This window comes from Anoplopoma fimbria, chromosome 20 (genome assembly GCF_027596085.1).
Source record: "Anoplopoma fimbria isolate UVic2021 breed Golden Eagle Sablefish chromosome 20, Afim_UVic_2022, whole genome shotgun sequence".
In the NCBI taxonomy this organism is placed as follows: Eukaryota; Metazoa; Chordata; class Actinopteri; order Perciformes; family Anoplopomatidae; genus Anoplopoma; species Anoplopoma fimbria.
In genome coordinates, this window is record NC_072468.1 from 27,128,144 (window position 1) to 27,150,675 (window position 22,532).

A 22,532-nucleotide genomic window follows, 5' to 3' on the forward strand; every position below is an offset into this window, starting at 1 on the left:
TCAATAGACCCAATAAGACATATTATGTATACTCAAGGTTCTTTACTGTACAGCATACAGTTTGAATATGATTACTATAGACAAACAAAAATTTGAATATATATATATGTTCAAATTCTTGAAAGTGTCATCATTGTTATTATTATCATTTTCTATAGTAATCAAATTCAAACTGTATGCTGCACAGAAAATAACTTTAAAGGATGTATAGGAGGCGATTAGTACCCAGTGAAAACTGAAGATAACTTTAACGGGCCACTTATTTATTTCCTAAAGTTACCAGTATATCAGATTTTTACAGTATCTTGACAGATCAGCCTTCTCTATGAGAGTAACAAACTTTTTGAACTCAGTGCCAAGTCATACAAGAGAGAACGGCAGCCATACTGATTTTAAATTCAAGATTAAATCATGGCTAAAATCAACCCAATCATGTACCTCATCACGCATGAATGCAACACTTGACGTGTCTTAATGTTGTTGTCGTGTCGTATAGTGAATGTTTACTGTGGTATAATTGTGTTTTTTTATTACATAGTTGATTTTCTTAACAGGGATGTAATTGGCTGTTTACTTCCCAAGGACTACTGATGTAAATTAGCTTATAGCATATTTTGGTACAGCTTTAAATGAAATAAATAAATGTATTAGGTATTTAATCTTTCTCAATTGATTCTGCAGCTGCATGTTCTTTGTCCGTCAGTGAAGAGTCTCCATCTAGTGGCTCAAACAAAGAACTCAGATTCAGTTCTCCTCGTCTTCTCCTTCATTTGAGATTTGAACACATCGTTTTAAATTTTGGTAAATCCAGAGTAAATTCCTTTAAATTTCTTCTCCAGATGTTTGTGCGTTTTGAGGAGATGTCTTTTTCTTCTCTTTAAGTACTCATTATACAGAATGATCACTTTTACAGAATGAGCCCATTTTTAATAATATATTTATGGTAGGCCTTTATCATTGGATTATAATTATTGATGGATTAATGTGTTCTTCACTATAACGTTGCAGCTGGTAAAGGTGGAGCTCATTTAACCACTTCATAAGCTTAATAAGCATGACATCATAGTTTACCATTTATATTTTGCATAAAATGTATATTTTGCATTAAATCTGAATCTGCAAAGAAGTTAGCCACTATTATTAATGTAGTAAAGTTAAAAGTACCAGATGTAATGGACTAGAAGTATAAAGTACCACAAAATGGAAATACTAAAGGAAAGTACAAGTACCTACAATGTTACAGTACTTGATTAGCCCAAATGTGCTTAGTTACATTCCACCACTGATGGAACAAGAGCACAATGTTATTCATAGATCAAGCCTCTTCATTTTGTTCTAAAAGTTTAATTCAATTCAATTTATTTTGTATAGCCCAAAATCACAAATTTGCCTCAGAGGGCTTTACAATCTGTACACATGTGACATCCTCTGTCCTTAGACCCTCACATCCTCTGTCCTTAGACCCTCACATCCTCTGTCCTTAGACCCTCACATCCTCTGTCCTTAGACCCTCACATCCTCTCCTTACACCCTCTGTCCTTCCCTCACATCCTCTGTCCTTAGACCCTCACATCCTCTGTCCTTATACCCTCACATCCTCTGTCCTTACACCCTCACATCCTCTGTCCTTAGACCCTCACATCCTCTGTCCTTACACCCTCACATCCTCTGTCCTTACACCCTCACATCCTCTGTCCTTAGACCCTCACATCCTCTGTCCTTACACCCTCACATCCTCTGTCCTTACACCCTCACATCCTCTGTCCTTAGACCCTCACATCCTCTGTCCTTAACCCTAGACCCTCACATCCTCTGTCCTTACCCTCCTCTGTCCTTAGACCCTCACATCCTCTGTCCTTAGACCCTCACATCCTCTGTCCTTAGACCCTCACATCCTCTGTCCTTAGACCCTCACATCCTCTGTCCTTACACCCTCACATCCTCTGTCCTTACACCCTCACATCCTCTGTCCTTAGACCCTCCTCTGTCCTTACACCCTCAGTCCTTACACCTCTGTCCTTACACCCTCCTCCCCCTTACATCCTCTGTCCTTACCCTCATCCTCTGTCCTTACACCCTCATCCTCTGTCCTTAGAACACCCTCACCTCTGTCCTTACACCCTCACATCCTCTGTCCTTAGTCCTTACACCCTCACATCCTCTGTCCTTACACAGCACAGGAAAAACTCCCCTAAAAACCCCTTTAACAGGATATCCTTCTCCAGGATGGACAGAAGTCAATAGATGTCATGTGTACAGAATGAGCAGCATAACAGAGATACAACACATTCAATGTATATGACATAAATGATTCATATAATCACAGTAGTAAGCAGAGTAACGAAGGAAACAATGAAGACTACTTATAATAACAGCAGCAATGACTATAGTAGAATTAAAATAATGATATAGGAATAGTAATAGTAATGTGACTAATAATAATAATAATAATAATGGTAGTAGCAGTGGGTGTCAGTAGGGCCACAGCAGGAGACACGACCACGGTCCAGATATAAACCCGATTCATGGAACCTGCGAGAGAGTTCACCAGATGCATTTTACTTTAAAATGTACAAACTTTTCTTCCACAGTCCCACAAACTCTTTTGGGAATTCCTGTCTCTTATTATGCACCTTCAAAGATTACAATAAGTCATGTGAGACAACTGTTGTAGAGATTTCTCATCATCATCATCATCATCATCATCATCATCATCATCACTCAACAGTTCTTGGTTTTGCTTCAGCTGAAGTTCAGCGCTTTAGAGAGATAAATGTCCGTCTCTCGGATCGCGGCGATCAGAACTGAGCAGGCTTCGGTCCCCTTTCTTCGCACCGTGTCCATCACGTCTCTTGCTTTGTTTGCTCTAACTTTCGTTTTAGCCGACTGCATTTCAGCGTCAGTTATCACTCCGCGCTCAAGAAGTTTATCCAGCAGCTGGTCCAGGACAGGTTCAGTCACTCTGTTGACGAACTGAGTCCGAACCGAGAACAGCTTCACGTCAGCTGGGACCCTGTCCTCTGCTGGGACCCTGTCCTCTGCTGGGACCCTGTCCTCTACTGGGACCCTGTCCTCTGCTGGGATGCTGCCCTCTGCTGGGATGCTGCCCAAGGCTGGGACCCTGCCCTCTGCTGGGACATTTCTCCTTTGAATTTCCTCTCTTGGATCTGGAAGATAAGCAAGAAAATACTTCTGTTATATTAGCTACAGTCACACAAAAGTGTACAGTTCAAAATAAATGAAAAGTTGTGTTTTATTCATTTTATGGAGCAATGATGTGCTGCAAATTACATGTATCTATTGGTGTAACCATAGTCTGTATATAAAAAGTGGACTTAGTCATTGTGACGTCACCAATTGGTTTGTGTACTGATGTTTTGAAGCCCAGAATGCAGCGACTTCAATCAGTGTGTAGCCCCGCCCTAAAGCATCCCCTGCTTTATGGTCTGTTTGACTCTAAATGGAGCATCATTTACTAAATGAACATCATGCTGTATTGAAGAAGACTTGAAACTAGAGATTGAGACCATAAACTCATGTTTACAATGTTTACTGAGGGAATAAATCAAGAGAGAAGTAGAGTCATTTTCTCATAGACTTCTATACAACCAGAGGAGTCGCCCCCTGGTGGACATTAGAGAGAATGCAAGATTTAGGAATCTCCCTCATTGGCTTCACTCAGCAGAACCGGAGGTTGTCACCTTGGTGTAACGGACCGTTGTCAATCATTGATCCGTACAGATCCCCCCCTAACGGTTCAGCATGCATGTGAACCGCAGATTAATTACACAAATCTGTGTTTGAACCAACAGGAGAGCTAGTAACGTTAGCAGCATGGCTAACGCGTGGAGGTTCCATTCAGTTACACTATGATGCGTTCAGGCTCTGTTCAGTGAAAATTTGTTTTTGGCGAAGGTAAATTATAACGATATCATGATGTGTTCAAATGTAATATTTTAAAATGTAGTTTCATCATCATTTGAATAGTATGAAAGGATAACATATATTATTATATATTATTATTATTATTTTTATATAGCACATTTCAGCAAGAATTCAAAGCTATTTACAGACTATATATTATATCAATAGACCAAAAAATGCATAAAAAAGGACATTTGAATACTTTCAAGAGTACATTCAATAATAACGAACTAGAATAATACAGGTATAAAATACAAAAATATAAGTTACAGTACAATGTAAGACACAATTTAATAAACAGGAAAGTCTTCAGTCTTGATTTAACAGCCCTGGAATTTGTTTCCGGAGTTTGTTTCCGGAGTTTGTTTCAGACATATAAAGTACAAAGACTGCAGCCTCAATAAAGAATGATATGACATATGGAGCTCTCTGGATGTTCATGAGAGTCGCACACATCTGTTCTATTCCTGTCCATCACTGGGAGTCTGTTAGTATTTACCTCCTAATAATACGTCACGCTTCCAGACTACGCTCCTCTTCTCTTCGTCCTGGATCGACAAAGTCACTCTCTTCGTGTTCGTGGTCAGGAAAACTTCAAATGTGGGATGGAAATTTGGTCCATAACTTGAGTTAAATTGTTCACGCTGAAAGCAAGAAGCAGAAGTCAATGTGGATCTATTACTTCCATGGTTGTGAATCTACATGCAGCCAAAGGCCCTGTGTCCACATAGTGTCTCTTTCTGGCAGAAAAGCACCCTGCAGGTAGCTGGGGAGCGCTTCATCCCAGCGTTTCATCCAGTTTCATCCAGGCTCACTTGTATTGTTTTGGACGGTGTGTTGGCTAACAGCTAACAGAAGTACCAGTACATTTACAGCTGAGTACTCCTTTGCCGCTTCTCGTGGCTCACTGTTATTGTTTTGGACATCTAAGGGAACTACCCACTGAAAAAAACTGCCGATCATTAAAACTGTTATGTGGACACAGACCCTTAGAAGTCTAGACATGACCGGACTCACCTCAGGCTGTATTGTGAAGCCCTCAGGTTCACAGTGGACACTGTAACTTTGACCAAAGCCCAGCAGACAGTTGGAGGAGCTCTCAATGTACTTTGCATGTCGTTGGCTTTTGGCGACCTTCAGTAATAGGACATTTTAAATAGTTTAATTCATGCTCAGATAGTCAAGGTCATTTTATGTGAAGAGCACATCTAAACATCATAATTACAGTCAATTAAAAGAGTTATTATGAGGATATACTGTAAGTAAATGAATAAAAGTGTAGAAGAAATGTTTCTGGATAAAATCCCCCAAATTCTACATTACTGAAAACAAACAAGTCATGTCTTCATGGTGACTATTAAAAGGTGAAAGAAAAGAGATGATATACAAAAAAAATCTATATCTATATTTCACCAGAACGTAATCGTTATTTGCTGTTATGGGCAATTAAAAGTTTTGAAATATGTTTTGCAACTGTGCCTTCTTTTGGCCTCTCTTCAGATCCACTGAACTGTGACCGGATGGATTGTAAATATCTGTAAAAGTGTGCTGCTGGAAACAGGTAGGAATCCCCACAACTGTTGGAAAGTCACTAGTTATTCATCATTATACAGATCACTAGTAAAACAATTGCATATTTGAGCCCATAATTTAAAACCAAGATTGTTTTGAATTACAACTTGAGTTAGTGGTTAGAATGGATTGTTTTCCTTCATATTTTAACAGACTGTTTTGAGTAGTTTCTTACGTTTCTTTTGGTAATGTAGCATGAAATAAGTCATAATTATTGATGTGACTTTCAATTTGCATCCAGGAGGTGGATTCTCAGCTTCCAGCCAAGTAAAAAGCCAATCCATTCTAAGGGCAGTTTTTGAAACAGTCAGGAAATGCAATCTATAGGTTTCATGTGCAGGGAAACAAATTGACTGTTTTTCTTTTACATGTCCCTGTACAAAATATTATTTTAAGATAAAGATAACAACAACAGTTAGGTTTAGGCAACAAAACCAACAGTTAGGTTTATGGAACAAAAACAAGCAACCCACCAATAGTCGTCTTCGTGAATATGATAAAGTTGGTAATTTGCTCTGACTGTTGCTTAGTCACGTGGATGCATTTAATTTGTATCTCAATTGGGACACCAAATACTGCAAATCCAGAAGCCATTAACCTTCTCTCTCTGCTGTAGATTCAAATTTGTTCTTATATTTTTTTTAACTAACCTAGTCTACAATAACTAAATTATTTTAATTTTTAATAAGGGAATGTGACACAAACAAATTCATTTAAATTACATTCACTCAGCTAAGTGATCCATCTCAGAAAATCTTTTAACACTTTTTTACATGGTGTTAACTATTCATGTCAACTGGTGGAAGTTTAATGATTGTTAGTGGTAGACGGAAATACGTGCAGATATTTACAGTTTAGATAGATTAGATTCTTAACACAGCATGAGAAGCGAAGTGGGAATCATCTTTGTAGAAACAGCTCTGTCTTAAATCAAGAGTTTAAGTTGATGGTGAGCACATATGACAGATAGCTTTACCTGATCCACAGGGATGTTGTCCTGCAGCAGAAACACATTGAGAATTTGATTCCCGATGAGTGGGGGTCGGAGGTACAGCAGAACTTGGCCCTTTATTGGCAGCGCGATGTTCAGAAACCTAGCAATATGCCAGACCAGGCCGAAGGAAGAGAGGTGAGGGACCTTCACCATCACATGAGTGTCCGTAATCTCCAGCGGCTCTAAGAATGTCATTCCATCATCAGTGATGTGGGCGACAGACAACAGGCCATCAAAGACCAACGCTGTGGGAACAAAGTTAAAGCTTCATTTACTATTGCTAAAACTTACTTCATTCATACCACTTGAGTTCAGGGTTGAAATGTTCATTCTTATTTTTGCCAGGAGAATCCTGCAATTAGTCTGGAGCGTGTGTGTGCGTCAGTGAGTGAACACCTGTGTGTCTGTGAAAGGCCAACTGTAGTTATGGCTTCATGCTCAAGAACCTCTCTTTCTCAAAAAGGCACTGACTTTGCCTATTATTTTTGAATTTATCAATATTTTCCTGTCCCACATGATCTGTCTGGATAATGAGCATTTAGTGTTATGCATACCCATTAGAATTTGGTTTTTTTTGCATGTCACTGAATGCAGATTTATATAAATTATTACAACTCTTTGCAGTTTTATATATGTATTACTTAAAATTGAAGACAGCCATGTCTTTACCGTCCTTTGTTTCACAGTGTGGGAGGTGGAGCTGACAGACAGCATCATCCACAGAACTCTCAATTTTGAAGAGCAGCCCTGCAGCCTTCTTGCCAGCTGGTTGGAGGAGGCCCTCATCCCATTGGACAGTCCTGTACAGCAGCTCTGCCTTTTGAGCCATAACAAACACCAGTCCAGTCGAAGCACACTGGAACACACCTGGACCAGGACACCCAAACCTGTTAGAGACAGAAGGGACAAATTCGGTGTACATGTGAAGCGCAGTGAAAATGATCGTAGTGTAAATGAAGCTTAGCAAAAGTCCAGTCAAAAGACACTATTTACATTCCTTTTCATTCATAATCTCTCAGGTTATCGCTCCCTGTGACTACTCTATCAGCTGATTGTGGGCGTTCACCTTAAGTTAACCAACCAAATTCTACCCTTTTTCAGCAGGGGTCACATCAGACTGCAGCATAGGATAGTTTGGGGCATATTAGACCACAGAACAGGATAGTTGGGGTCAAGTTAGAGCAGAGAAAATATACTTATACTAAGGTACCTTGGGCAGGAGAAAGGAGAAGACGGTCACATTATACCAGGGAATGAGGACACGGTCCAGTTAGACCAGGTCATGTTCAACCAAGAAATCAGAAAAATTGGTCCCTCTAGACCAGGTCGACATTAGCTTTCCTCATCAGCTCTGTTGTTTTGCCTGGCCTTCCCTGCACATCTCATACTCTGATCAAACACTATATATATATATATATATATATATATATATATATATATATATATATATATATATATATATAATCGGATTGTTTTTTATATGGATTTTACACATAGTTTTATAAATAAAGTCCAGGTCCTGCGTAATATACAGAATATATTTTGACTTGCTCAACACTGACAACACACTCTTGTTTAGAATCACAACTTGGTGAACCATGAAAGGAGGTGGAATAGTGTATTTTATATGATTACCTGTATGAAGATTCAGCTGTGTCTTCAAGTGAGAAGGTTAATGGAGCCTGGAATTTAGAAGGGACAAATTTAGTCATTTTTAAAGAAATCAAGTCACAAACCACAATTTTCTGCCTTCTGTTCACCCGGTATACAATCATTACACATATTCAGTAGTGAAACCTCAATAAATACACTTAACACTGTACAACTGCTCCTCCCTCACCTTTCTGTCAGACAGATTTGTTTTCACATCCAGTTTGACGTCCGATTCATCTGATGGAGAGAAGAAGTTAAAAAGGAATGATAATAATGAAAGCCTGATTGAGGGCGAGAAACATTAGTAGCCAAAATTCTTTAAACTGCTCTAACAAATATGGAATTGAGAAATAATTTTTTGTATGATGAGGCCCATTTTAAGATCAGATTTTCATGTAGAAGAGCTTGAACGGGGGATATTCTTTTAATACTCACATTGTTTGTGTTTCTCAGCTTTGATCACAATGCCATCAATGCTGTCGGGAGGAACACAATACCAAAAGTTATGGACCAAGTTTTTAATAATTGGTCATTCTTTGAGTTGAACAGCTTCAGAGTCCTAAAATGAACCAACTAATCTGCTTTTTATCACATTACATCTTTTCTGCAACAAGAAGAACTTGCTTACATTAATGTTGTGAGCGGTTATTAGTGGAAATAACAGAGTAGGTGCAGAAAAACTTCACAATGTGCTGCGACTTCAATAAACATGTAGTGACTTCACTTGAACTCTGCCAGCTCCATCTAAAATCATGTTGTGCAGCCAAACAGAATTAAAAAACCCACAGAAATTAAAATAAGAATTGACTCAAGAACCCAAAAGATACCGAATGTGTCAGGATGAATTTGGGGTACATTTTTGAACAAATTTATGTATTTTAGGAATAGTGGAGTCATAAAATCAAAGCAACTTCAGTTCAAGCATCAAATAGCTTGATTAAAATTTTGGAAAAAGCAAATACTGAAAACATTTAGCTTTAGAAATAAATAGATATGTATTCATTGTATAAAGTATCTCATTCACTTAAGAAAACCTGATGGGGAATTTGAGATGACAATTGAATGTATAATACATATGTTAAATAAATAATAATATAAACAAACAGTTGTCTCACGATATATGCACATTGTTTTGCAGCTCTGGGTTCACGAAGGCTTTTTGTAAGAACAAAAAGCTCAACATTTCTTTTTTTACAGAATCTGTGTTTGCCAAAATTGTGTATTTTTAAGATAATAAAATGGATATGGTACAGAGAATTATCTTGTAAATGATTTATCTAGATTGTGATAAAGATAATGAGTTCCATTTTGTTTTCTACTGTCCTTTTTACCGTAAACACTATGATGCTTTATTTGGTTGGATAAAAATAGACTTTATTAATATGGATGATACACAAAGACTGAGATGGCTGTTTAAAAGTGAAACATATAAATTAGACAGTTAACTGGAGAAAGTCTGGAAGAAGAGGAAAAAAAACCTTTACCAAGCTTTTGTTTTTATTTTTTTCTACATATTTCTATATATATATTTAATATATAATTAATATATGTTTTATTTAAATCTAGAGCTCAACGTTTCTCTGCCGCAGATAATGAACTAATATTACTGCTGAGACTTTAAGATCCTTTAATATCAGTATAATATCAGCTTTATGTTTGCCCCGGAGTAAAGAACTGACCTCAGAGTCTCCAGTCTGCAGTTTGGACTTTCCCGAAAATCCGACAGCAGCTTCACTCCTGAATCTTGCAGCTTGTTTCCACTCAGGTCCAGCTCTCTCAGATGTGATGGGTTGGACTTCAGAGCTGAGGCCAGAGAAGAGCAGCTGACCGCCGACAACCTGCAGCATTCCAGTCTGAATGAATAATAAATGATGAAGATAAAAATCCATTTAGAATCCTTCAGATCTGTTCATGTGTAGCTGACTTTATCATTCTGTTACTGCAGATCGTCATCATAATATCCCCCTCTACTTTATTATTAGTAGAAACAAACACCACAATAAATAAGCGATAATAAGCATTCGATTGATGGATGGTTTGGTCCTTGCCACTGAAAGTTACGTTATTATGTTCCTATGAATTTTTCAAACTTTTGAAACACTATAAATATGTCTTTGATTTAGTTTTTAGATGTTTTAGAAACAGGAGGTCTTAAAAATCTACATTTGAGTAAATATTTTGCAACAAAATTAAATACTTTACAGGATAATCAACCTTTGTTTCTTTATATTGCATTTAATAATTGACCTATTTCTTTACAGGGCTTGTATATAGGCAATAAAGTTATCAATGAATATAAGATATGAGTTTACAGATAATTACAATTCCTCCTTGGAATTGTGGAGGTTGGTTAATGGCATTTTGCTGGTAACAGTGGTTGTCTTCTTAATTCTTCACAAATAATTTTGTTTGATTGTCCTCTGGCATTTTGGAACATTATGCAACAGATAAGAGTATAAACGCCTTTGTGCGTGCACGTAGCTTTCAAGCTATCTGTGGCAGCTAATACTACGGCGCCAAGCCCAAGTGTAATCAAAGCCTAAATTTGGTACAATGAAAATAAAGATATGATGGGTTTTTTTTTGTGTAAGTTGTGTTTGTACATAAATGAGGGTAAGTTGTTAATTAAACAATTAGGAATTGTATAGATTCATCTTCTTTAGCTAGTTAGGGAGGGCCAATCACTTTAAAGTCATTGTTCTGGGATAATTAAGCGTTTGAGAGATGCAGTCGTTGAACAAATTAATATTGTTGCTTTATTAAAACCAACATTTGGTTCATCATTTGTTAAATAATGTTTTGGTTGAGTACTTTGTATTTATCTGCTGCATACATGTGTTTAGCCTCATTTTAAGGTTGAATATTTTATGAGTATAAACAAAATATCAATGTGCCACATTTTATTGTTGATGCATTGAAAGTTATTTGTTTCTCTTTACTGTTTCAGAACCACTATCACATCCAAAAACTTACAGTAAGAATAATATGTAGTAAAGTTTAATATGTGGAGCTAAAGTGTGGACTGACCTCAGAGTCTCCAGTCTGCAGTTTGGACTTTCCAGAAAATCCGACAGCAGCTTCACTCCTGAATGTTGCAGCTTGTTTCTACTCAGGTCCAGCTCTCTCAGATGTGATGGGTTGGACTTCAGAGCTGAGGCCAGAGAAGAACAGCTGACCGCCGACAACCTGCAGTATTTCAGTTTGAATGAATAATAAATGATGAAGACAAAAATTTATTTAGAATCCTTCAGATCTGCTCATGTGTAGCTGACTTTATCATTCTGTTACTGCAGATCGTCATCATAATATCCCCCTCTACTTTATTATTAGTAGAAACAAACACCACAATAAATAAGCGATAATAAGCATTCGATTGATGGATGGTTTGGTCCTTGCCAGTGAAAGTTACGTTATTATCCATCCATCCATCCATCCATTTCCTTCCGCTTATCCGGGGCCGGGTCATGACAGCAAGCTAAGGAGGGTCCTCCAGACGTCCTTCTCCCCAGCAACACTTTCCAGCTCCTCCTGGGGAACCCCGAGAAACCCAGGCCAGGTCTTAAAAATATAATCTCTCCAGCGTGTTCTGGGTCTACCCCGGGGCCTCTTACAGTTGGATATGCCTGGAAAACCTCTAAATTTCCAGGATGATCCTTATCAGATGCCCGAGCCACCTCAGCTGGCCCCTTTCGACGTGAAGGAGCAGCTCTACTCCGAGCTCCCTCCGGATGTCTGAGCTCCTCACCCTATCTCTAAGGCTGAGCCCAGCCACCCTACGAAGGAAGCTCATTTCGGCCGCTTGTATTCGCGATCTCATTCTTTCGGTCACTACCCAAAGCTCATGACCATAGGTGAGGGTTGGAACGTAGATGGACTGGTAAATCGATGAGCTTTTTTCGGCTCAGCTCCTTCTTCACCAAAAGGGTCCGGTACAACGCCCGCATCACTGCTTTACGCTGCACCGAACCGCCTGTCCATCTCCCGCTCCATTTTACCCTCACTCGTGAATAAGATCCCGAGATACTTGAACTCCCTCGCTTGGGGCAGTGACTCACTCCCAACCCAGAGGGTGCAATCCACCGTTTTCCGGAAGAGAACCATGGCCTCAGACTTGGAGGTACTGACTCTCATCCCGACCGCTTCACACTCGGCTGTGAACCGCCCCAGTGCGTGCTGAAGGTCACGTTCTGAAGAAGCCAACAGAACCACATCATCTGCAAAAAGCAGGGATGCGATTCTGAGGTCCCCAAACCGGAAACTCTCCTCCCCCGGCTGTTTCCTTGAAATCCTGTCCATGAAAATCACAAACAGGATTGGTGACAATGTTTAGCCCTGGCGGAGGCCAACACGCACTGGGAACAAGCTCGACTTTGTGCCGAGTATCCGGACACAGCTCTCACTTTGGTCATACAAGGACCGCTCGTTTAACTCAGGTCCAGGTACCCCATATTCCCGAGTACCCCCACAGGACTCCCCGAGTGACACGGTCGAAGGCCTTCTCCAAGTCCACAAAACACATGTAGACTGGATGAGCAAACTCCCATGCACCCTCCAACAGACCTGCAAGGGTAAAGAGTTGGTCCGCTGTTCCACGTCCAGGACGGAATCCGCATTGCTCCTCCTGAATCTGAGGTTCGACAATCGGACGGAGCCTCCTTTCCAGCACCCTGGAGTAAACTTTCCCGGGAGGCTGAGCAGTGTGATACCCCTATAATTGGAGCACACTCTCCGGTCCCCCTTTTTCCGAAAATGGGAACCACCACCCCGGTCTGCCACTCCACAGGCACTGTACCCGACTTTACGCGACAGTGAAGAGACGTGTCAACCAAGACAGCCCAACAATGTCCAGAGCCTTTAGCATCTCTGGTGAATCTCATCCACTCCTGGCGCTTTGCCGCTGAAGAGCTTTTTAACTACCTCAACGACCTCCGCCAGGCATATGGACGAGACTTCCCTGAGTCTTCAGACTCTGCCTCTTCCACAGAGGACGTGTTGGTCGGGTTCAGGAGTTCCTCAAAGTGTTCTTTCCACCGCTCGACAATATCCCCAGTCCGGGTCTGCAGTTCTCCCCTGCTGAGCACAGCCTGAGAAAAGCCCTGTTTCCCCTTTCTGAGTCGTCTCACGGTTTGCCAGAACTTCCTTGAGGCCATTCCAAAGTCCTTCTCCATGGCCTCGCCAAACTCCTCCCACACCCGGGTTTTGCCTCAGCAACCGCCGCAGCTGCAGCCCTTCTGGCCAACCGGTACCTGCCTGCTGATTCAGGAGACCCTCGGCCAACCAAGCCCGAAAGGCCTCCTTCTTCAGCTCCAGCTGCCTCCTTCACCGCTGGTGTCCACCAGATGGTTCTTGGATTGCCGCCACGACAGGCACCGATCGCCTTCCGACCACAACTCCTAGCAGCAGCTTCCACAATGGAGGATTTGAACATGGCCCACTCGTTCCATGTCCCCAGCCTCCCCGGGATGCACGAAATTGTTCCGGAGGTGGGAGTTGAAGACCTTGCGGACAGGATCCTCAGCCAGACGTTCCCAGTTCACCCTCACTACACGTTTGGGTTTACCGGGTCTGTCCGGCAGCCTCCCCCGCCACCTGATCCAACTCACCACCAGGTGGTGATCAGTTGACAGCTCTGCTCCTCTCTTCACCCGAGTGTCCAAGACATACGGCCGCAGGTCTGATGACACAACTACAAAGTCGATCATAGACCTTTGGCCTAGGGTGTTCTGGTACCAAGTACACTTATGAACCTCCCTATGCTCAAACATGGTGTTTGTTATGGACAGTCCATGACTAGCACAGAAGTCCAACAACAAAGCACCACTCGGGTTCAGATCGGGCATTATTATGTTCCTATGAATTTTTCAAACTTGGTGCTCGCCTTGCGTGCACTCGGTGGTTTTCAGACATGACTTACACAAATAGTTCACTATTTGAAACACTATAAATATGTCTTTGATTTAGTTTTGGATGTTTTAGAAACAGGAGGTCTTAAAAATCTACATTTGAGTAAATATTTTGCAACAAAATTAAATACTTTACAGGATAATCAACCTTTGTTTCTTTATATTGCATTTAATAATTGACCTATTTCTTTACAGGGCTTGTATATAGGCAATAAAGAAATCAATGAATGTAAGATATGAGTTTACAGATAATTACAATTCCTCCTTGGAATTGTGGAGGTTGGTTAATGGCATTTTGCTGGTAACAGTGGTTGTCTTCTTAATTCTTCACAAATAATTTTGTTTGAACGTCCTCTGGCATTTTGGAACATTATGCAACAGATAAGAGTATAAACGCCTTTGTGCGTGCACGTAGCTTTCAAGCTATCTGTGGCAGCTAATGCTACGGCGCCAAGCCCAAGTGTAATCAAAGCCTAAATTTGGTACAATGAAAATAAAGATATGATGGGTTTTTTTTGCTTAAGTTGTGTTTGTACATAAATGAGGGTAAGTTGTTAATCAAACAATTAGGAATTGTATAGATTCATCTTCTTTAGCTAGTTAGGGAGGGCCAATCACTTTAAAGTCATTGTTCTGGGCTAATTAAGCGTTTGAGAGATGCAGTCGTTGAACAAATTAATATTGTTGCTTTATTAAAATCAACATTTGGTTCATCATTTGTTAAATAATGTTTTGGTTGAGTACTTTGTATTTATCTGCTGCATACGTGTGTTTAGCCTCATTTTAAGGTTGAATATTTTATGAGTAGAAACAAAATATCAATGTCCCACATTTTATTGTTGATGCATTGAAAGTTATTTGTTTCTCTTTACTGTTTCAGAACCACTATCACATCCAAAAACTTACAGTAAGAATAATATGTAGTAAAGTTTAATATGTGGAGCTAAAGTGTGGACTGACCTCAGAGTCTTCAGTCTGCAGTTTGGACTTTCCAGAAAAGCCGACAGCAGCTTCACTCCTGAATGTTGCAGCTTGTTTCTACTCAGGTCCAGCTGTCTCAGATGTGATGGGTTGGACTTCAGAGCTGAGGCCAGAGAAGAACAGCTGACCGCCGACAACCAGCAGTATTTCAGTCTGAATGAATAATAAATGATGAAGATAAAAATCCATTTAGAATCCTTCAGATCTGCTCATGTGTAGCTGACTTTATCATTCTGTTACTGCAGATCGTCATCATAATATCCCCCTCTACTTTATTATTAGTAGAAACAAACACCACAATAAATAAGCGATAATAAGCATTCGATTGATGGATGTTTTGGTCCTTGCCAGTGAAAATTACGTTATTATGTTCCTATGAATTTTTCAAACTTGGTGCTCGCCTTGCGTGCACTCGGTGGTTTTCAGACATGACTTACACAAATAGTTCACTATTTGAAACACTATAAATATGTCTTTGATTTAGTTTTGGATGTTTTAGAAACAGGAGGTCTTAAAAATCTACATTTGAGTAAATATTTTGCAACAAAATTAAATACTTTACAGGATAATCAACCTTTGTTTCTTCATATTGCATTTAATAATTGACCTATTTCTTTACAGGGCTTGTATATAGGCAATAAAGAAATCAATGAATATAAGATATGAGTTTACAGATAATTACAATTCCTCCTCGGAATTGTGGAGGTTGGTTAATGGCATTTTGCTGGTAACAGTGGTTGTCTTCTTAATTCTTCACAAATAATTTTGTTTGAACGTCCTCTGGCATTTTGGAACATTATGCAACAGATAAGAGTATAAACGCCTTTGTGCGTGCCCGTAGCTTTCAAGCTATCTGTGGCAGCTAATACTACGGCGCCAAGCCCAAGTGTAATCAAAGCCTAAATTTTGTACAATAAAAATAAAAATATGATGGGTTTTTTTGTGTAAGTTGTGTTTGTATATAAATGAGGGTAAGTTGTTAATTAAACAATTAGGAATTGTATAGATTCATCTTCTTTAGCTAGTTAGGGAGGGCCAATCACTTTAAAGTCATTGTTCTGGGATAATTAAGCGTTTGAGAGATGCAATCGTTGAACAAATTAATATTGTTGCTTTATTAAAATCAACATTTGGTTCATCATTTGTTAAATAATGTTTTGGTTGAGTACTTTGTATTTATCTGCTGCATACGTGTGTTTAGCCTCATTTTAAGGTTGAATATTTTATGAGTAGAAACAAAATATCAATGTGCCACATTTTATTGTTGATGCATTGAAAGTTATTTGTTTCTCTTTACTGTTTCAGAACCACTATCACATCCAAAAACTTACAGTAAGAATAATATGTAGCAAAGTTTAATATGTGGAGCTAAAGTGTGGACTGACCTCAGAGTCTTCAGTCTGCAGTTTGGACTTTCCAGAAAATCCGACAGCAGCTTCACTCCTAAATCTTGCAGCTCGTTTCTATTCAGGTCCAGCTCTCTCAGATGTGATGGGTTGGACTTCAGAGCTGAGGCCAGAGAAGAGCAGCTGGCCGGCGACAACCAGCAGCATTCCAGTCTGAATGAATAATAAATGATGAAGATAAAAATCCATTTAGAATCCTTCAGATCTGCTCATGTGTAGCTGACTTTATCATTCTGTTACTGCAGATCGTCATCATAATATCCCCCTCTACTTTATTATTAGTAGAAACAAACACCACAATAAATAAGCGATAATAAGCATTCGATTGATGGATGGTTTGGTCCTTGCCACTGAAAATTACGTTATTATGTTCCTATGAATTTTTCAAACTTGGTGCTCGCCTTGCGTGCACTCGGTGGTTTTCAGACATGACTTACACAAATAGTTCACTATTTGAAACACTATAAATATGTCTTTGATTTAGTTTTGGATGTTTTAGAAACAGGAGGTCTTAAAAATCTACATTTGAGTAAATATTTTGCAACAAAATTAAATACTTTACAGGATAATCAACCTTTGTTTCTTTATATTGCATTTAATAATTGACCTATTTCTTTACAGGGCTTGTATATAGGCAATAAAGTTATCAATGAATATAAGATATGAGTTTACAGATAATTACAATTCCTCCTTGGAATTGTGGAGGTTGGTTAATGGCATTTTGCTGGTAACAGTGGTTGTCTTCTTAATTCTTCACAAATAATTTTGTTTGAACGTCCTCTGGCATTTTGGAACATTATGCAACAGATAAGAGTATAAACGCCTTTGTGCGTGCCCGTAGCTTTCAAGCTATCTGTGGCAGCTAATACTACGGCGCCAAGCCCAAGTGTAATCAAAGCCTACATTTTGTACAATAAAAATAAAGATATGATGGTTTTTTTGTGTAAGTTGTGTTTGTACATAAATGAGGGTAAGTTGTTAATTAAACAATTAGGAATTGTATAGATTCATCTTCTTTAGCTAGTTAGGGAGGGCCAATCACTTTAAAGTCATTGTTCTGGGCTAATTAAGCGTTTGAGAGATGCAGTCGTTGAACAAATTAATATTGTTGCTTTATTAAAATCAACATTTGGTTTAACATTTGGTTAATAATGTTTTGCACCCCCACAGTGTGAATGTAGGATAAATGATGTGGATGAAAATCAGTTCACACAGTCTTCAGCCTCATGTTCACTGACTGATGGACCACAATGTCAGTTGTTGTCTCTACTTGTTGTTTTGTTAAGTCATTTATTTGTGCTCAGACAAATATTTAAAATTCATGAACCAAAAATGTGAAACCCACAGAATGTTTTATAAGAAGCTGACGTAGTCGTAATGACGTCACCCATTGGATTGAGGACTGTCAGTTTGAAGCTTTGAGTTTGGTTGCAACCATTGAACAAAACTGACTTATTTGGACTGAGTGACGTGGAGATTATGTGTACGGCTCTGTAAGAGACCTGTCAATCAGTGTGTAGCCCCGCCCTAAAGCATCCCCTGCTTTATGGTCTGTTTGACTCTAAATGGAGCATCATTTACTAAATGAACATCATGCTGTATTGAAGAAGACTTGAAACTAGAGATTGAGACCATAAACTCATGTTTACAATGTTTACTGAGGGAATAAATCAAGAGAGAAGTAGAGTCATTTTCTCATAGACTTCTATACAACCAGAGGAGTCGCCCCCTGGTGGACAGGAGAGAGAATGCAGCTTTAAGACAGGAAGCATCAGATTCACTTTTAAGAACAGGAGGTTGCTGCCTGGTGAAACATCAGTCCAGGTTTGTATATATGCAAAAACAACAAGACCATCTACAGTCAGTGAACCAACCTCAGAGTCTCCAGTCTACAGTGTGGACTCTCCAGTCCAGCAGACAGCCGCTCCACTCCTGAATCCCGCAGGTCGATGGTTCTGCTCAGGTCCAGCTCTCTCAGAGGGGACGGGTTGGACTTCAGAGCTGAAGCAATTACTTCACAGTGAGTCTCCAAGACCAAGCCAATAAATCTGTCATGGCACAAACATCTGTTATATGTAACAATGAAAGATGACACTTTATATTTACTTTATGCATTTGATGACAGTGACAAAAGACGAAGTTCTTGTATTTAGGTTGAAGTATCACAACTTGAGCGAGAGATTCAGGGAATCAATCAGGGTTTAGATTTTTCTCCAGTTATCACTGAACTCCTGACATTGTTGAATTGGAATTGGAGGAAAAAAGTTGTCTGTGGTCACCAAGAGCTCGACATTTTCTCAAACTTGTACAGCAAGCTGACAAAAATGTGAATACATGTATGTGTATAAACCACACACTGTCTATGGCATTAACATCAACATCGTTGCAATAATTTTAGCATAGCCTAGCACTAATGGATCCAAACTCCGCTGTGAAAAGAAGTATTTAAAAGTAGTTTGTTGTCTTGCTGCCAGACCCAACAAGGCATGAATTCAGACTTTTTACAAATCAACATCATTTTGATGTTATTTCGGCTTCAGTGTTGATGCGTTTATTGCAATTAAATTACAGCAAAATATGTTTATTTTTCTTTAACAAGTTTAAATCTTAAATTAAGAGTTAAAAATGAAACACCAAAGTATTGTTTACATTTTGGTCTGCCTTTGTGCCTTCATCTTTTCAAGTGTTAATAAAAGGAATGATATCTTTCACCAAAACTCATTGGTGTTATAGTTTGTATATATGAAGATTCAAACTACCAATTGACACTGATTTAATAAGTTATTGACATCTGGACTTACACAGCCTTCCTGCAGTTCCTCACAGCTGGAATAAGTCTCCGTCGCCCCTCCAGTGATGTGTTGAACTTCCACAGGTCCAACTCATCCAGAACCTCCTCTGACATCTGCAGCATGTAGGCCAGAGCTGAGCAGTGGATCTCTGAGAGTTCCTTCTTTGATCTGTTCTCTGACTTCAGGAACTCTTGGATCTCCTGATGTACTGAGAGGTCGTTCATCTCCATCAGACAGTGGAAGATGTTGATGCTTCTGTCAGGAGAGATTTCATCACTGTTCATCTTCTTCAGGTTGTTGATGGCTCTCTGGATGATTTCTGGACTGTTGTCTGTCTGACCCAGCAGGCCTCCTAAGAGTCTCTGGTTGGACTCCAGAGAGAGGCCATGAAGGAAGCGGACAAACAGGTCCAGGTGGCCATTTTTACTTTTAAGGGATTTCTCCATGGCTCTCTTCAGGAAGACATCCAGGGTTGGGTAATCATCCATCCACAGGAAGTCATTCAGTACCTTTGTCTTCCTGTTTGTGAAACAGTGGAACATGTAGACTGAAGCCAGAAACTCTTGAACACTCAGATGAACAAAGCAGTAGACTGTTTTCTGGAAGATCACACTCTCTCTTTTGAAGATCTCTGTACAAACTCCTGAGAACACTGAGGCCTCTGTGACATCAAGACCACACTGCTCCAGGTCTTCTTGGTAGAACATGATGTTTCCTTTCTCCAGATGTTCAAACGCTAGCCTCCCCAGCTTCAGAAGAACTTCCCTGTCAGCCTCCATCAGCTCCTGTGGACTCGTCTCGTGTCCCTCATGGTACTTCTGCTTCTTCCTCTTTGTCTGGACCAGCAGGAAGTGTGAGTACATGTCAGTCAGGGTCTTGGGCAGCTCTCCTCTCTGGTCTGTAGTCCACATGTGGTCCAGAACTGTAGCAGTGATCCAGCAGAAGACTGGGATTAGACACATGGTGTGGAGGCTCCTATATGTCTTCATGTGTGAGATGATTCTGCTGGACAGCTCTTCATCACTGAACCTCCTCCTGAAGTACTCCTCCTTCTGGGGGTCCGTGAAGCCTCGTACTTCTGTTACCCTGTCAACACGTGTAGGAGGGATCTGATTGGCTGCTGCAGGTCTGGATGTTATCCAGACGAGAGCCGACGGAAGCAGATTCCCCTTGATGAGGTTTGTCAGCAGCACGTTGACTGATGTCTTCTGTGCGACATCAGACACGACCTTCTTCTTCTTGAAATCCAATGAAAGTCTGCTTTCATCCAGACCATCAAAGATGAACAGAAGTTTACAGACAGAGAGCTTCTCTGCTGTGACCTTCTGTAATGTTGGATGGAAAACATGGAGCAGCTTCAGAAGACTGTACTGCTCATCTTTGATCAAGTTCAGCTCCCTGAACGAAAGCAGAATCACCAGACTGACATCTTGGTTTTCCAAACCCTCTGCCCAGTCCAGAGTGAACTTCTGCACTAAGAAGGTTTTTCCAACACCGGCGACGCCGTTCATCAGAACGACTCTGATGCGTCTCTGTTGGTCAGGTGAGGCTTTAAAGATGTCGTGGTACTTGATTGGAGTGTCATGGAGGGTCTTCTTCTTGGAAATTGTCTCAAGCTGCGATACCTCATGTTGGGTATTAACCTCTTCACTCTGTCCCTCTGTGATGTAGAGCTCAGTGTAGATCGTGTTCAGGAGGGTTCCACTTCCTGTTTCATCACTTCCTTCAGTCACACGTTCACATCTCCTCCTCAGACTGATCTTATGTTCATCTAAAACCTCCTGCAGACCTCTATCTGCTGAAACAGAGAAACAAGAGAGAACATATAAAGACGTGAAGGTTATAACATCACTTCCTATTCACTTCCTGAAGTCAGAAATAACTTCAAAGTGATTTTTACGTTATTGTTAATAGTTTTTATGACTAAAGAGAAGAAATGCATGTTTTCTCTCAACCAAAGCACAGACAACCAGTCTGTCTGTTCAAAGGCGGGGGAGGGACATTCTCTCCCTTCTCTTGTTTCTCATCCAGGACACTGAACTGTGCTGAGATGTTGAGTTTAATCCTATCTTTTCATTTATTATGCATCTAGGTACACATGTTTATCTACATAGGTCTGTCTGTATCACGATAACAAGGTCTATCTATATTATACCAACTAGTTAACTTGGTCAAAATCCACAACATACCTGAAAAAGGGGGATAAATAATCACAAGAGAGATGTGGGGCCTTTTCTTAAGCGAGAACTTTAGTGCAATCAGGAAAAGATAGCCGTTACCCCTCGGTATGTGGGTTCAGCCCAAAGCAATCGATCTCAGACTCAAGATCAAGACCGCTATGTAGATCACAGTTTAAGACTATTATATCTAAACTTACACAATAAAAAACAAAGTACACAATGTAAGAAAAACACCATATTAGTATTTTAACCAATTATCCACATGTGATGAATTTTTACTCTTTCATAACTTTATGGTTTTAGTAAATCCTCATGTTTTTTATGAATGATCTTTTTTAACCACATCACAGATTCCATCACAACAGACCATGGAATTACCAATTTCTTTAACTTATAAAATTGCATATTTTCCAACTTGTCACACTTTCAAATAAGGAATAATTTAATAGATGATGTAGGTGAACTAGTATTGACTGTAAAATAAGGTTAAATGAAATAATCAACTAGATTTCAATGTATAAACGTCAAACGATGGAATTTATTTGATTATTTAATTTGTGTGTACATGAAATAATAAGTCACTGTACACCATGACAAGAACTCTGGAGCAACCCTGAGATTAATTGATTAACATCAAATTTTCAAGTTTTTCCTAATTTTCAAAAATTGGCTTGCGTCCTAAATTCAATCTAAAGTTATATTCTGTTAACTAGATTTACGGTGTCTTATGGTGAAAAATGAGTACCATCATAGTTTTTATACTAATTAATGGGTTTATGATTCATTAATGAGTTAATAATAACTGTTTCATATTTTGATAGTAATGAATTATTATTTATTAAATCTGCTACAAGCAATAAGCCTACACCAGGTCAGGTAAATGTTATTGATATATATTATCTCTGCCTTCCTTCATATTCTTGTTTCTATTTCTCCTCTCTCTCACATTGAGCTGCTCATTTCCTGTCAGATAACTCATATCAAGTATTAACTACCACATAATACCTCATAGCAACTTCCTGATTAAAAAACAAAATGGAATTCAAGGGGCCTCGACACTATTGTGTGTCAATTGTATAGGACAGGCTGTGAGCTAACTAGTGGGGCACGCTCACGTGCACTTACAT

At 39.6% G+C, this 22,532-nt stretch overlaps 2 protein-coding genes across 3 annotated transcripts in view; both read right to left on the reverse strand.

Annotated features, from left to right (window-relative positions):
- Nucleotides 1–2,221: 2,221 nt before the first annotated feature.
- Nucleotides 2,222–7,774, reverse strand: LOC129110041 (uncharacterized). The gene is made up of 6 exons (XM_054622199.1): nucleotides 7,738–7,774; nucleotides 7,160–7,357; nucleotides 6,473–6,735; nucleotides 4,942–5,067; nucleotides 4,424–4,568; nucleotides 2,222–3,167 (listed from the first exon to the last, which is right to left on the reverse strand). The coding sequence occupies exons 1-6, from the start codon at nucleotides 7,772–7,774 to the stop codon at nucleotides 2,743–2,745; spliced, it is 1,194 nt and encodes a 397-aa protein (XP_054478174.1). The 3' UTR covers nucleotides 2,222–2,742.
- Nucleotides 7,775–17,639: 9,865 nt separating this feature from the next.
- The window catches only part of LOC129109002 (NLR family CARD domain-containing protein 3-like), a 6,943-nt gene continuing 2,050 nt past the window's right edge, over nucleotides 17,640–22,532 (reverse strand). The window contains exons 3-5 of one of the 2 annotated variants that reach the window (XM_054620905.1): nucleotides 19,235–21,023; nucleotides 18,308–18,499; nucleotides 17,640–18,162 (exon numbers count right to left, since the gene is read on the reverse strand). In XM_054620905.1, coding sequence (XP_054476880.1) covers nucleotides 18,129–18,162; nucleotides 18,308–18,499; nucleotides 19,235–21,023 — 2,015 coding nt within the window. In that variant the 3' untranslated portion in view covers nucleotides 17,640–18,128. Of the gene's footprint in view, nucleotides 18,163–18,307; nucleotides 18,500–19,230; nucleotides 21,024–22,532 lie in introns of those variants that run through there. The other variant, XM_054620906.1, reaches the window with a different exon arrangement.